The sequence below is a fragment of the Equus asinus genome, chromosome 9 (assembly GCF_041296235.1).
Source record: "Equus asinus isolate D_3611 breed Donkey chromosome 9, EquAss-T2T_v2, whole genome shotgun sequence".
Lineage (NCBI taxonomy): Eukaryota > Metazoa > Chordata > Mammalia > Perissodactyla > Equidae > Equus > Equus asinus.
In genome coordinates, this window is record NC_091798.1 from 75395767 (window position 1) to 75412315 (window position 16549).

The 16549-nt window shown below is 41.4% G+C and overlaps 1 protein-coding gene across 1 annotated transcript in view; it reads left to right on the forward strand.

The window, feature by feature from the left end:
- The first annotated feature begins 540 nt into the window (after positions 1–540).
- The window catches only part of PCSK1 (proprotein convertase subtilisin/kexin type 1), a 45161-nt gene continuing 29152 nt past the window's right edge, over positions 541–16549 (forward strand). The window contains exons 1-5 of the mRNA XM_014867508.3: positions 541–943; positions 4388–4492; positions 8179–8289; positions 10471–10617; positions 11920–11996. Of these exons, the coding sequence (XP_014722994.1) occupies positions 764–943; positions 4388–4492; positions 8179–8289; positions 10471–10617; positions 11920–11996 (620 nt within the window). The 5' untranslated portion in view covers positions 541–763. The remainder of the gene's footprint in view (positions 944–4387; positions 4493–8178; positions 8290–10470; positions 10618–11919; positions 11997–16549) is intronic.

Consider the following 16549-nt stretch of genomic DNA (forward strand, 5'->3'; position numbering starts at 1 on the left):
TGGTTCGAATGGCTAAAATACATTTTTAAAAGTATTTCCTTTAACATTATCTTCCAGATGTGCTCATTTTCTTAGGCAATTTAGATCAGAATCGGAGCAGTAGACGCTTTTCTCCTCTCTGTCCTCCCAGGCTCTGTCCGATTTGAAAGGCTTGAGAGCCCTGTTCTTCATAGCAGGTGCTAATATCCACAGGGCCATTGTAAGAATTCTCTTCCCTCCCTACCCCCCACCTCGAGACAATCAAGAAAATATAAAGAAAATGGACAGAAGGGAGGGAAAGTGTGCTGCACTCCCAGTTTTTGGTAGCACTTCTCTCTGAGAAGTAAAGGTGTTTCTCACGGCTGCAGAATTTACAGTCAGAGAGCAGACTTAACTGATCCCAGCAAACTGTTCCTTCCTTTTCTTAATCCCCCGCTGCTTATTTTAGCCGCTTCTCCACCCCGCCGGGAATACCATCCAGATCTTAGTCCAGGTAGATCTGACGTCAAGAGATGGCTTTCGTCGATTTGACGTGTAAACACTCATTTCCATTCCGGCTCTGAAGGGCTGGGGCTCCACTCAGCCGGGAGACCGAAGCGCTGCACTGAGCGCTCGCCGCCGCCCAGCCTCTTATCAAGTGCCTCCTATCTCCTCGCAGAACAACTGGGAGCGAGAAGTGGTCCAGAGCCCCGAGGGTGGAAAGGGCGAGTCTTTCCGGATTTTTTTCTATTTTGCTTCTTTCCCCCCTCTCCTTCCCACTTGTGTGCAAGCGAGTGTGTGAGCCATGGAGCGAAGAGCCTGGACTCTGCAGTGTACTGCTTTCGCTCTCTTTTGCGCTTGGTGTGCATTGAACAGTGTAAAAGCAAAGAGGCAGTTTGTGAATGAATGGGCGGCGGAAATCCCCGGGGGACCGGAGGCAGCCTCGGCCATAGCCGAGGAGCTGGGCTATGACCTTTTGGGTCAGGTAAGAGTTTGCACTTTCAAGAAACTTTCTGGGGCCCGAGGGGACGGGCGGTACTGAAGCGCGATATCCCAAGTGGGAGCCCCAGGTTGCACTCTCCTGAGCCCAGTCGCAAAGAGCAGGAGCTTCTCCAGCTCTCGTCCCTGGTGCGGTTGGAGAGAGAAGGCTTGCATTATTTATTGTTTGGGCAGGGCGCAGCCAGGCAGAACGAAGCCGCTGCAGCTGGGTAGAGCTTATTCTTGCTGTTGTCCTCTCTGGAATTGAAATCCGTTCCCGCGCGGTTTGGAAGAAAAATCTCTCCACGCTTGCTCACGGAACTTGAGATGCACGCAGGCTCTTACCAACCAAGCGTCCCCGGGAGAGGCAGCGCGCTCTGTTGCCTGGGACTCAGCGGGTCTGCGTCAGGAGCGGGCTGTTTCCTTCTTTTCAATATGGCAGCATCAGATCCAAGTCCTGATGCAAGGGGCCAAGCAGGCTTGGTGATGTCCGCCGCCAGCCTTTGGGAGCACGCCCAGGGTGTTGGGAGAGCACCAGCGGCCGGGACTTGCAACCCGGAGACTGGGGTGCCGCCGAGTGGCCTGGGTAGCCGGCGGGAGAAGAGGTGGGTAAAAGACAGAGGACCAGCTCTCCGCGTCTCCAATGGGAGCTCCAGGTTTTCACCGGGAACTTGCAAAGTCCAAGCTTCACAACTTTGCTAGGTCACGCTCCCTGAAGGAACAAGCTGCCGAATTGACTATGAGGAAAGGATTTATTTCTTTCTTGTTCCTCAGCCAAATGCGTAATAGCTTCCCCAGGGATTTCAGCTTGTGATGAAAACTGTTGCCTGTCCAAGTGAAGGCTGGGTTAATAGATAGCTGGGTGAGGGGGACATTAAGGCTTTACGAGGGAGGCTGCTGTGCGACTCCGGGGAACTCCAGGGGGTGTGAGTTCTAATCTAAGCTTTCTTTTCCTTGGCTCAGAATCAAGCCCTCGCCCCTTGCCTTGGAAGTCTGTACGCATCAAAGCGGGGGAGGAGGGAGTTGTGAAAATTTTGGCGCGTTTTTTCTGGAGGTGGTGGTAGAGACGCTGCTGAAGTCATGGATGAGTAATCGACGTGGGCGTTGGCGATTCCACAGATCGAATTCACTGGGGAATACGCCTTCCCTTGCCAGAGGCTTCATTCTCAAATTTTTTGAGCCAAACTGTCTTTGAAATGCCCAGCAGGAAAGTCAACACACAGATTAATTTCTCCGTGTCCCGGTAGCAAACCAAGACTTTTGCTTTTGTCCAGACCTTGTTCCGTGCCAGGCTTCGTCTTAGGGGCTGAGGAATAATAGGAGAAAAAGAAACTTTCAAGAAACCAAAAATCTAGAGGAGACTGGTTTGGAAACAAATGATTGCAATTACATGTAATTGCTGTAAAAGTTATGCCTGGAGTCTCAGTATTTGTTGATTGAAGGATTGAAGGTGGAAAGGAACTGGGGAGGGATAGAAGAAGACAGTCCAAAGGAGGAAGCAATTGCACAGGGTTTAGGAAGAAGAGTCAGAGGTTTCCAGGAGAACAGGAAGAGATTGGAGAAGACACTCCAGAGGTAGAAAACAGCTAGTGGGGAGCCAGGGAGATATAAAGAAAAGGGTTTAGTAGTAAGTCTGGAAAGTCTGCAAGGAATAGTTGGGACCTAAAGAGAGAGTGAGTAGTGGGTGGAATTGTACTGGTAGATACTGAGGGTATCATGGAAATCATGTGTGTCCTATGCAGGGAGGTGACTGGGGACTTAATCCTATATCCCTTGGGCAGCTAAATAGCACTGGTAACTGTGTGGAAGGAGATTAGAGGAGAGAGCAAAAAGTAAATCCCTCTTTCTTTTCTCACCTATTAGCCCCGGGTATACATCTAAACCTGGACCATTCATTATGGAAACTGCCTTTCAAAATCATAAATCCCAAAACTAAAAATAACAATAAATCAGTATTCTTGGTAGGATCTTCGAAGAAGGGATGGCATAGTCACAAGAAGCTTTAAAAGTAGTGAGAAAAACCACCTATATTTACACATGATTTGCATATTCTATATTTTCTCTAGCCATTTACAGTTAAAATGGCATTACTAACAACCGTTTAAAAAATAATAATTCTTTGTAAAAGACTGATAGAGCTTTGCTGGTTCTGCTTATTTCTCCCTTTGTTTACACGAACTTAGCATCACTATCCTGAGTTCCTTAAGGCCTCAAGACAAAGCTAGGATTAGGGGTGAACAGAATCAAAGCCAGTTGATATCAGAAACAGAGCTAAACATCGGTAATCTTTTCTTATGGCTACTGTTCTCTCTCTCCAACTCCATCTATAGCTTATAGCAGATTCACTGCCTGAGGTCCAGGCTTGGAGCAGGGCCTAGGCATCTCTATTAAAAAAATTCTCTAGGTGATGAGAACCACCAAGTTGAAGAATGTCATTCTTCTGAAATAACCCATTGTCAATTGTTTGTCTCTTAATTAAAAAAATACAGGGCATCTAGAGAATTTGCTGGATTCAAATTAAGTACCATTTTGAATAAAAGAAACACTAGCTTAAAAGAATAATGAACATGGTTCTAAATGGACCGAAGGTATTGACAGTCACCCAGAGAAGTTTACACACTCAGGTGGAACACCTGTCCTAAATGTGGCATGCTGGCTTTTTCCCACAGCCTTGAACTAGTGGAAAGTCAAATGGTCACTACTAGTAGCTTATAGCAATTATCACTATGGATTCAATAGCTATGTTTTACAACAACAACAAATTGTTTTAACTGAATATGGCACTGATAGTACACAAAGGGTTTGCCTGCTTTCCACAGATTATTGTTCTCTAACAGACTAAATTTGATGAAATGGGTATATTTTTTAGAAATGTCAACTACACAACATTGTCACGTAGGAAAACAAATGTAGTTCCTCTGAAATGTGTGAAACAGAAGTATCACAAGCCCACAAGTATATTGTGAACCCAACCGATAACATCATGAGGCTCATCTCGCTCAACACACTGACAAGAGAGGGAAGGCTTTTATCTGTGTCTTCCTCATGAAGAAAAAAAGTTAACTTCAAATACAAGGAATGAGCTTAATAAAAGTTGCCTATCTCTAAGTTAGTTGGGGCACAGTCTAACCCATATACACTTATTTTGGAAAGTGGACATTTTGCTTTTTGGTGAGGAAGATTGGCCCTGAGCTAACATCTGTTGCCAATCTTTCTTTTTATTTTTCTCCCCAAAGCCCCAGTACATAGTTTGTATATGCTAGTCATAAGTCCTTCTAGTTCTTCTATGTCGGATGCCACCAAAGCATGGCTTTATAAGCAGTGTGTAGGTCCACGTCCAGGATCCAAACAGGTGAACCCTAGGCAACCAAAGCAGAGTGTGCAAATTTAACCACTACGCCACCAGGCTGGCTCCGAAAGTAGATTTTAATTCTAATTTTTTCTTTTATAGATAGGATCACTTGAAAATCACTATTTATTCAAACATAAAAACCATCCCCGAAGATCTCGAAGGAGTGCCTTTCATATCACCAAGAGATTATCTGATGATGATCGTGTAAGTGTTATGCATTTGTCTTCAAATGGTAACCTGACTTATTTGCTTTTTTTTATAGTTGCCAACAAGAGCAAAAGCACTTTGCAAATATGATTCTTTTTTATTGTGCTCACAATTATTTATCTATAGTGTTTCCTGTTTTTCCTTAAGCTTATAATGGCACATAATAATAACTGAATTGAATTGGATTGGATTGATTGAGTTAACTAAATTATATATATAAATGAATAATATGTATAAAGACTATATAATATATATATAATACTAGCTCACAGGTCCAGTCTAAGAGCATTAAAGTGAATATTAAAAATCAGGTAGCAGTACTAATTAAAATGTTTGACAATAAAAGCAGTCAATAACCTTTTATTATATGCCTATTATGTACCAAGCCCTTTAATATCTCATGTAGGAATGCCAAAGAACTATAATACATGAAGCTTGCTTTTGATAACATTTCAGCATAACTTAAAAAACATTGTGTCATTTCTATTTGGTTTGGTTGTATAGGAAACTAGTGTTTATGAAAGAGCTTTAAATCCATGTCTTCATGAGGCAAATATTTTACTAAGTATTGTATTGTTTGATCCAAAGCATTGGATCTCTTTTTATCCTAGTTTGTATCCATATTCCATCATTAGGCAACAGCAGGAAATGTCTAGACCGAATGTAGATAAATAGTGTGGGGACAGTTTGAATGCATATCTAATGGACCTATTGATTTTTGAACTATGTTTTTGAAGTCAGCAAACATATCAATAGAAATATTGACTGTATTGGGAGTATTGCAATTTGCACACATAATGTTGCCTTTTCTCAAGAATGTGCCTTCCTGGTGGAAATTTATTCTGGCTGGCCTGATATCTGAATACATGATTTCTGTTGCCTAGGACACTCCGGGGAATATGGAAGCTTTGTGAGAGATAGAACACATCCTTTCAACTTCCCAGAAAGAAAAGTATAAGTGACGGAAAGGTGATAGAACTGTTGAAAGTACATGAACCCTGTGAAATAGTTTGCTATTTTATTTGTTCAGCAACTGATAGAATTTTTAAAAAAGAAGAGAGAAAATTATGAGAGTAGAGAATGACCGAGCCTGGGTTACCAGAGTTCAAATGTAAACGCAGCAGCCACACCCAGACAAAGAATACTGAGTCAGGACCACGGACAGCGACCCACAACTTAGACACATCCGTTGCTATATTTTACTCAGGTTAAAGGCTAGCTGTGGGAGACCAAATCAGAGACCCCGGACATTAAAAGTTTCTTGTCCGATGAAATCTTCCCTTCCCCATCCCAAGGCAGACGGCATATTGCACATGGTCTTTGAAAAGTAGGACAACTTCCAGCACCCTGACTAGGCTTAATTCTTATGTAAAGCAGGAGAGATTTCCTTGTCTGGCTAACTGCTTGCCTGATATTAATGCACAAGGAATCAAACTGACTTCCCTTCTCATCTTCATAGGAGAAAATTGGACACAGTAGAGCATACATAACTATTACTACTACTCAAAGTATCTCACTAATATGAACAGATGGTCCAGTTCTATTCTTTAGATATTTCCTTAATCGTTGATTTTGGGGAGAAATCTTAAGGCATAATTAAGAAGAACTAAGAATTTGCTCTGCAACATAACTTCATAAAAAAGGAGTCTATATAATCCTACGAAAAAAATATTTTTAGAATAATTTTATTTTAAGAAAAATCATAGAAGCTTGCAGTGAAAGCTTGGACTAGATGATCTTTAATGCTCTTTGCAAATCAAAAGTATTATTTACAATTAAGTACATGATACCTACTATATACAAAATACAAAGACACCACCAATTTGCTCTGTTCCATTTGTTCTGTTCTTGTAGAGATTAATATGGGATTTGGAGTTAATGGCATTAATCATAACACTGTTTCCAACAATTGGATGTTTATCTGATCAGATGGCAGAGTGCTTCTTCTTGTGCTTCATTTTTAAAAAATTGCTTTTGATTTTCACTTTATTGCTCTTTCTTTTGATAGGGAATAATATTCTCTCAAATTAGTCCTCTGACATGCAGCAATAGGCTATCTTTACAAGTCTGCTAATGAAATCTCCAACTGTAAGTGACTCTCTCCCTCAAAGATTAGTACTTGTTCCCTAGCAGCCAGCTCCAAAGACCAAATCAGATGAGAGGCAGTATATTCCAAGCATTGAGGTGTTTTAAGCCAAAACAATTAACTTAAAAATATAGGCACTTTAAAAATAAATTATAGTGACTAATTGCTAACTCTCAAGTCCCTCCCAATGTTTATAAAAGGTTTGCAGTATACTTTCTAATTGAAAATTCAGGACAGTCTTAGTGGATAATTTTAATCCCTTAATTGCAAATTATCTTTCAGTTTTTATTTTTGGGTTTAACTCCTGAGTATTCTCACATTAACAATATCCCACCGCACACTGGAGTATCATCACGTGTACAATAGACAGCGTATGTTTTGAGTAGGAAATAGTCATGTTGCCAAGCAAAATAAGAGCATGGTATTATCTCATAGGAGCTGCCCTGGTGGTCTAACGGTTAAAATTTGTGGTCTCATGACCAGAGCCTGGGTTTGTTTCCCAGTCAGGGAACCATACCACCTGTCTGTCAGTTGTCATACTGTGGCAGCTGCATGTTGCTGTGATACCGAAAGCTATGCCACCGGTATTTCAAATACTAGCAGGGTTACCCATGGTGGAGAGGTTTCAGCGGAGCTTCCAGACTAAGCCAAACTAGGAAGAAGGACCCACTTCTGAAATATTGGCCATGAAAACCTTATGAATAGCAGTGGAGCATTGTCTGATACAGTGCCAGAAGATGAGAGGATGGTGCAAAAAGACTGAGCAGCGTTCCACTCTGCTGGATACAGGGTCACTAGGAGTTGGAATCGACTCAACAGTACTACCAACAACAAATTATCTCATAATAAATAGAACCACAGGCAGCCCCTCATACTCTCAGGGCCTCAAGTATAATAGGATTATGCCATAAATATGGGGCAGGTAATTTTTGTATTGTCAGATCTCTTTGCATAATACATGAAACTAAATTAATGGTAAGTGTGTATAGTCAGTAGTGCCCATTCAACACCCTGGATCTGTTTCTCATATTAAACACTCTTAAGTAGGAGGTTGAAGCACAGGGGAGCCAGCGTTTCAGATATGCAAAGACACAGCACCTTTCTTGTCTTGTGTAACATTTGCAATTTCTACCTTTTGTGTGTAAAGAAAGAGAAATTAAGCTGTAACAGCACCAAACAGCAGTCTCTGGGATCTCTTAGCTTGTTGACTCATTCCATGAAAATGGACAAATTTTCAGCTACAGAGCCCTGGAACCTCAATACAAAAATGAGTATTATGGTCCATTTGCTGATGAAAGCAGGCTGAACTTTTACTTCCACTGTAATCACAGTGTAAATAATTTGAGGGAATCATCGCTTCACTGACTGGTTCTCCTCCCCCTAAAGGTACAATTTACTATAATAGAGGAAATATTCATCTTCCCAGTGGGTAACCCCTTCTTCTCATTGAGCTACCAGTTTGATCTGTAGTCAAATGAGAACATGGCGGAGCTGCCTGAACTCTGATAGGAAGGGCACCGGAACTAGTTAGAGGGAAGATGGTTACACAGAGGTGGCTATTTGGCTGTTGACTTTCTTGCTATAAATCTCCTTGTAGGTGATATGGGCTGAACAACAGTATGAAAAAGAGAGAAGTAAACGTTCAATTCTAAGAGACTCAGCACTAAATCTCTTCAATGATCCAATGTGGAATCAGCAGTGGTACTTGGTAAGTACCTACCAAAGGACTGTGTAGAACCTGGGTTATTTATATTGTTACGTTTGCACAATAGTTTTTTTTTTTTTTTTTTTGAGGAAGGTTAGTCCCGAGCTAACTACTGCCAATCCTCTTTTTACTAAGGAAGACTGGCCCTGAGCTAACATCCATGCCCATCTTCCTCTACTTTATACATGGGACACCTACCACAGAATGGCTTTTGCCAAGTAGTGCCATGTCCACACAGGGGATCCAAACTGGCAACCCTGGGCCACCGAGAAGCGGAACCTGTGAACTTAACTGCTGCATCACCGGGCTGGCCCCTAGATTTATTTTTTAATGATGGAGAATTCAGCAGAAGGCTATGTTACCTGGAAACTAGGGCCGATGGGACCTTCCATGATCTGGATCTTCTGTTTTACTAGGCGAGAGTGTCTAAACACAGATCTTTGGCTGCTGTGAGAGAAGTTGTTACCTTTTTGTCTTCTTAAGCTTATCAGGAGTAAATGCAGAAGAATCATGCCTTGCAAGTTAGGGATTCCAAAATAGTACTCATGGCAAAAATTGCATTTGGTCAAAGTTACTCTTGAGAACCATTTATATAACCCAAAGTGTACGGTGAATATGATTCAGTAGATACAGCCCTGAGTGGCAGTTTTTACATGCTTACAGGTGAGATTTTCTGAACTAGGTAAAAGAAGGAATACAAGGAAGGACAAAAGATATCTACTTGCAGTTATCTAGACTTGCAAACCATTCTACCTTTAAAATAGTTACTAAATATTTATTGGTATGTGGGCATTGAGTGGACAATTTGTAAGTGTTCCTGCTTGCCTGCAGAGTGTTTCCCATCGGTTTTAGTATTACGTCTCTATAGCAGTAATACAAGTTCATAGAAGTGTTTATTGTCGAGAGTATCATAAAAGATAAATTTTCTTGATAACCGTAAGCTAAGGCTTAGACTTCCTTGTGGCATAATGGATTGGAAAGCGGATCAATGCCTTTTGACACTCTCTTAACCTAAGCAGTACTTGCTCATTGCAGCAGAAGGGACTCATTAGCTAACATTTGTGCATACGTTATGTGCCAAATACTGTTCTAAGCGTTTGACATAAAATAATTCATCTGGTTCTCACCACATTATGCTGTAGATTCAAGAATTATGCCCATTTAACAGAGGAAGAAACAGAGGCATTGGCAAGTTGAATAACTTGCCAAAATCACATGGTTACTAGTGGTGGGGCCATAATTCATGGCTCCAGAGGCCATACTCTTAACAACCACACTCTATGATTGTTCTTGTGACTGACATGGGGGCTTTCTTCTCTGACTTTGGCCAACAATCTGTGTATATTTCCAGTCTCTTGTGAGTCAGCTTCATGGAGGCCTAGTAAGTTTTTTTTCCCCCACATCTTTCTGAGGAGCATCAGCCCAGGGGGCAATCCATTCACTGACACTTCTGGTTGTTTTTATTTATAAATTTCTTATTGACCCTTCATTATAAACCAGGCACTCTTCTAATACACCCCCCTCAAATGCTTGGGAATGTGCTCATATCTGCCTTCCCTTGCTGTCCATCTCTTCTCACCTTCAGTCTCATACACTGTAACTCAGAAGTTATCTGAAAAAGAAAACCCCAAGTCTCCTCTCAACACATACTTGCTCCCTAAATCACTCTTACTTGGAAGTAGGCCATTAAATTGCAAGTCCTGGTGAGACCACAGCCTCCTGGGCATTCCAGGTTCTGCTTCTTTTTTAGAAAATTTAGAAAAACATCTATGAACGAGAATATAAAGTGGGTTCAGTGTGGCGATGGAGGCTCAGTATTTTGGGGGAGACGGAAATATGGGACATCAAATAAAGCTTCAGTAGATGAAAAGCTTGAGCATATCCTTATAAATGAAAGAAACTAGAGACAAACTTCTTCTCTGAAGTCACAACGTTCAAAGAGAAGGGGCACAGGGTGATTCATCCTTTCTTGTGATTTTCCATTGGAACAATTGGGGAAAGAGCTGCACTCTGATGATTCACTTGGCCCTCAACTTTGTTTTTTATTTCATCTAATTGCCTTCGTCTACAGAGTAGAGTAACCCCAAGAAAAAGAAAGATGGGTCTCCAGACTGGAACTTCAGTTCTCATTTTGCAGCAAGCAAATCATGATTTTACCAGTGCTTCTTTGTTTTTCTTTACCAGCAAGATACTAGGATGACCGCAGCCCTGCCCAAACTGGACCTCCATGTGATACCTGTTTGGCAAAAAGGCATCACAGGAAAAGGAGTTGTTATCACTGTACTGGATGATGGCCTGGAGTGGAATCACACAGACATCTATGACAATTATGTGAGTGTGGGCCCTCTGGTGACTGCAGCTTAGGGAGGTCTCTACACAGACACACAGAGCTTTCCTTCCCTCAAGCAGAAGGCTGTTCTGATGTCCGGGCATGATGGGCCAAAGTTTTGCCATTTCCCTCACCCTCCTGCAAGCCCACGTGAACTTTTTTAGTATCAGTGGGCATTGAAAGAATTCACTGGAGCCAAGGATTGCACAAAAGCATATGCATTGGGGGTGGGGGTGGCACCTACACCAACTAAGTTATTAAAAGCCATTCAGACTCTATACCACTCAATATTTGGGGCATTAAAGCAATCAAATCTAGCCTGATGTCTGAGACTATTTTCACAGACTTCCTCCTTATATCCCTCATGGGTCAGTTTCTCTGACATTGTAAAGTTATATGAATGTAATTCCTTCCATGCAAATTCAAAGTGTACATTACACAGCACAAAAATGACAAGCTGAGAAAAATAAAAGTTTACTAGAAATGGGAAATAAGTAAATGAAAACTATTTACTTCATTGTTTATGAAGTTCTCCATAATACCTTAGGCTTTTAGATCAGTGTTTCATCTTTAAGATTGGCCCTTGTCTTTCTCTCATCCTTTCCGCTCATCCACTATTCCCCAACTAAAGAGCAAAGGAAAAGAGGGAAAAAAAGAGAAGAAAAAAGATAGTAGAAAGTAGGAATTACTGAAAGATATGGAAATATAGAGAAGTAGCAGTCTTGGTGACAGCATTCCTTTGTGGGAGATGTTTAAGTGTAGCAATCTGGTTGGAAAAGGGGGTGGTACATGGAAGCTTGTCTTAAATTTCAAGCTGATTCCCTTTAAGTAAATTACATGTTTATTTAGTGTAACTGTGGAGGCCGAAGGAGATTACTGTGGGCCTGAGCCCCACCCCACTGCCACCTCTTTGCACCTATCTTCATGGGAGAGATGAATGTCAAAGTGTCGCTAACTAGCTCTGTAGCTTAATTAAGGCATTCAACTTCTCTGGGCTTCAATTTTCTCATTTGAAAAGTGAGGTGGTTGAACTATGTAAACTCTGATTGATTCTGGTTCTAATATCCTATGAGATTCCACGAGCTGTAGGTTTGGTAACATTTACTGAGAATTGGATGCTGGCTTGCTTTTCTGCATACATCATCTGTTTGGTTTATGGGTGTAATAAATGATCAGTGACTGGGCCATAGTCTGAAATAGACTTTCAAGCTATCAGCCAGGATGGGACTGGGGAATGGGTAGAAGGCATGGGAAGTGCTGGTTTTTTAAATCATGCTGCAGTATTATTTTTATCGTCTCTTTAGGATCCAGAGGCTAGCTATGATTTTAACGATAATGACCATGATCCATTTCCCAGATATGATCCCACAAATGAGAACAAGTGAGTAACTGTGGATTGGTGGGGGAAATAAGTACTTTAAAATGCTTTTATCTTATTTCAGAAAGTTATACTAGAAATATGATCCACATTTCAGCTCTCAGAAAATGTGCATGCGCACCATCCATACCACAATATTTTGTTGTTTTTAAAACAGAAACCAAAGCTTCTGTTTTTATATTCCTTTTAGCTTACAGAATTACAGTTCAATTAAATTTTTTTCTTATATTATGAAGTGCTCCCCTCAGATGTTACTGAATAGGTATAGCTTTAGAATGAGTGTTGGGACATAAAGAGTAAAAATCTTGTGCCCGTCCCCACCGCCTTCAATTCCTCTAAGACTCAATTGGCAACATGCTTGATGTTACTCATGAAAAGAAATATAGATGACCAAAATAGCACATCCCCAGGACTTTCTGTGGTGGTCACAACCATGCTCACTAGTTCCCTCAGAAGAGCGTGGTCAGACACCAGACAAGAGAAATGCACCCTGAGGCCTGGCCCTCAAATTCAACACAGTCTCCAGGGCGTTGGACTAGTTTGTGGCCTGTTCCAGAATTCCTGCTGGGTATTCTCAAGCTAAAGGGAAGGGAAAGAGGGTATCTTCCAACTCCTAAATTAGCTCTCCGTAGCAGCCATAGGGCGATGAGGAAGGCCAAGAGCCAGACCTGCCAAAGCAAGAAGCCAAATAAAGACCAGGAGGCAAGAGACTTTTTAACTTTCTTTCCTAGCCCCAAAGAAACTTCAGCCTCTAGACATGTGGCCCCAAGTGTGCATGCCCATGTCAGAATTCTTTGCACATAATATTATCTCTCACAGACTCTGAGGAGACATGCTTTCTCTTCATTTGCTCCACCCAGAAGAGACTTGCACCAGAATAGATCAAAGCCAAGGCAAAATTAGGGCATGCTGCTACAAGTGGGGATGGAAAGAGCAAGCAATGACAGCTCTTTGTGTATGCCACATAAAGTGCTCCCCTTGTCCCTCATATGGCTTTTTCTCTCTGGGACTATCACCCAACTTAGATCAATTGTGTTCTCTCTCTCTGTCTCTCTCTCTTTCTCCCTCTCTCCTTCGCTCTCACTTTCCATCTCCCTATCTCCCTAATTTTCTCTCAGAATTCCCCTGTGGCTGTAATATCGTAACATTCCCATGGTGCAGTAATATTGACCTAAAGTTGCTTCTTTGGGTAGTCCCCCCCAGAAAGCCAACAACCCCCCAGAGGCAGGCTGGGGCCCATGCACTTGGCCTCAACTTCTGGGTTTATATTTCTTCCTTGGGCAGAAGGGGAGAGTTCAGGAGGGTTCCATGATATTGCTTCTTTGAGTACCATTTACTTCTTCTAGGGTTTATTTCTTAAAGGAGTTAACCACAAAGGCTCTCTACAGGTAAGAACATTCTAGTAACAATACAACAGGAACTGTGAAGAGGCACCTTTAGAGGAAAGGGGGATGTCTTAGAAACTTATAGCAGGAACCCCAGACAAGATTTCAGCCTTATATCTGAGTCAGGGCAGTGCAGGACCAGGAGGAACACCTACTCTTTTGGAGCATGACCTCGTAACGTTAGCCTGGCTGATAGTCACGGTTTTGCAGATTACCAGTATACAGGGTGACCTCTTTCTGCCTCCATTTTTAATTTTGTCTCCTAAAATGGGTGACAAGGCACCTGCTCCCTACACTCCCGAGAGGAACTTCCTAAAGAAATGGGCAGTAAGTGTTTGGAAGAAAGGAGCACCTTTCTTAGAATGAAGTAAAAGTGACAGCTCTTATGCCACTGCTTTGGTCAAGACTAAGAGAGAAATCTGCTCCCAGCCACACAGTGCTGCTGAGGAAACTGTTGGGGGGATAAGTCAGCCTCCTTCCTGGGCAGCACAGCCTGGGTCCAGCCCCAGGATCCAGTGTGAGTGCTAACTTGTGTGGTGGCTGGCATGATAGGGAAATACTTGGTGAAATAATATGCTGTGGAGTTTCTCTACTCATGAGAAGGGGACTCAGATTTTCCTCTTCATTCCCCCAAAAGGGGGAATCTAACATCACAGTATTTATAATAGCCAAATTTCCCCCAACTCACAGAGCTCCAAAGGCCCTTAGGAGGCAGCCCACGTAGTGATACTTATTTTGTATCTGAAAACTCTGAGCTTCCAGAACATAGCCTGCCATGGACCTTCCCCAAAGCATAGAGTTAGTCTGGCTAGCCAAACAGTTCAGAGAATAGACTTTGCAGCTAGATTTAGACCAAATATTAGATCTGCAACTCAATAGCTGAGTGACCTTGAACAAATTATTTAACTGCTTTGTGCCTCAGTTTTATCATTTATTAAAAAGAGATAATAGAATCTATTTCATAGGGTTATTATGGGGATTAAATGAGTTTATATATGTAATTGGCTTAGATAGTGCCTAGTACAGAGAAAAAGTGTTGTGATGATGATGACAATGACACTAATGACAATGATGATGATGAAGGCTTCTCATGTTGCAACTAAGGTAGACCTCCTTTTAGTGGGAAATCAGCATGACAAGAATAAGATCATTTGATAGGAGCAGAACCAGAGACAAGTCAATTTTCTAAGCCGATTTAGAATCTGCTGTTTGAAACTTACACAATAAACAACTATCTCTCAGGGTCCTCTTAACTATTAACCAAAAGGGCAGCATCCCTATCATTTATCAAAAGGTGTAATAAAAAATAGAGTCACCCTTCTAGTATGTTGTCAGAAATAGATCCCTTAGGTTTGGAAAATGAATGGCCCCGTTTTATCTTGGCCTTTATTGAAGTTAGAAAACTACCATCTCCTAATTCCAAAGGAATTCTCTCTCCAATCTGTGTTGCTGCTGTTCTTTATTAGTATGTAAATGAGATTAATAGAAGCTGCATTTGAATTCTTCTCCACAAATCAAAAGAGGAATCACTAAATCATAGAATCTTAAAAGTGCAGGTAACTCTTACTATTAAGTTGGCATGAATCTGAATTCAGTATTTCAACACCAAGTACAGATTATTTTTCTAGTTAAATAACATGTGTGACAAGATATTTTAACCAGCACAATATTAGTCTTTAAACTATCTTGTGCAATAATTTTTTAAAAATCAATTTGTTTAAACGTCACTTACAACCATTGTTCTAAGATAATAGAGCGTTTTTTTATCTCAGCACCTGATTTAAGGGGAAAAAAAGCTGTAGGTCTATAAAGAATGACATAGAACAATTTCGATAAAATCTCTTTTTCTTAAGGTGTGGAGCTGGGAAGTGGGGATAAGAGGAGGAAAAAATACCAACCCCTATTTGTACCATGATCCTATTGCAAATTCCAAGAAAATAGTCCTCAGTATGTAAGGAGAGATAAATAACAGGTGGCCACATTGCATCATTTTTAGGACCGAGGTACATTGCTGAGGATGTTTGCCAATGGGTTGATTCTGTTGGCTCAGGTTGGAGATTTTTCTGTCCCGGGCCCTGTGTCTCATCCTGTATAAAGAAATATAGGTGGTGGTGACTTTTGGGAGCACATTCCAGAGGATGACAACTGAATTTCTCCTACAATGACAAAGAGGGCCAATCCATCAAAGAAGTGTAAGGTCCTTTCTATGTGTTCAGTGTGCACATATTTCTCAGAGAATGGGTGTGTTGGTCAGGACACCTTCAGTGGCAAATGAAGATCCTAACTCAAAGATTAAGCAAAATGGTTTTTTTAAAAAAAAAAATCACCTAAAGGATGCTCTAGCTTCAGGCATTGCAAGATCCAGGAGCTCAGATAATATTCCACCAGGACACCAACCATTCTTTCCATCTCCTAGTGCTGCTTGCCTCTACTTAGCTTCATTCTCAAGAGAATCTTGCCTGGCATAAAGATCCACATGGTTCACAGGGAACCTAAAGCTCAAGAGAAAGAATGTAATTCTTTTCCCCGGAATCTGTATAAATCCTTGAAAGCTGTGTGGGACGAGGAGCCTCAGGGATAGAGAATCACAAGGAGTGAGGAACGACCACTTCCCAAAAGGGGAAAATGCTAGGAAACAAAAAAGAAGTAGATGTTTGCTGCATTAGGGAAAACCTTGAATTATTATTATATGTTGTTCTGATTTAGGATTCCTACCCAGGGTTAACATGAAAGAGCAGGAACATCATTTAACGGAAAAAGACCATGAAATCATCTTTGGTACTTTAGGAAAAAAAGATAAGTGAAAAACAGAATCATTTTGAATGGCCCAGTCAATTTAGGATTTTTACGCCCCATGCTGGGCTAAATTAATAGATGTCTAGTGCAGGAGTGTCTAAAAGTAGCCGGCTGACAGAGCTGCTCAGAGCTAACACTTCCTCTCTTTTCATCTATGTCAGGCTATGTCTGGTCAATGGCTCCTCCAAGGCAACAGCATTCACACTGCTCCTCGGTGCTTCCACAATGGAATAAAGTCATGAAATAAACAGTGAAAGTTCTCTTGACTTATTGGCCCTCATGAGGTCAGAGGGGTGGTGAGAAAAGACAATTACTATCCCCAGAATTTCAGAATTCATGCTTTAATAGTGGACTTTGGTGTGTTTTAGAGAAGGA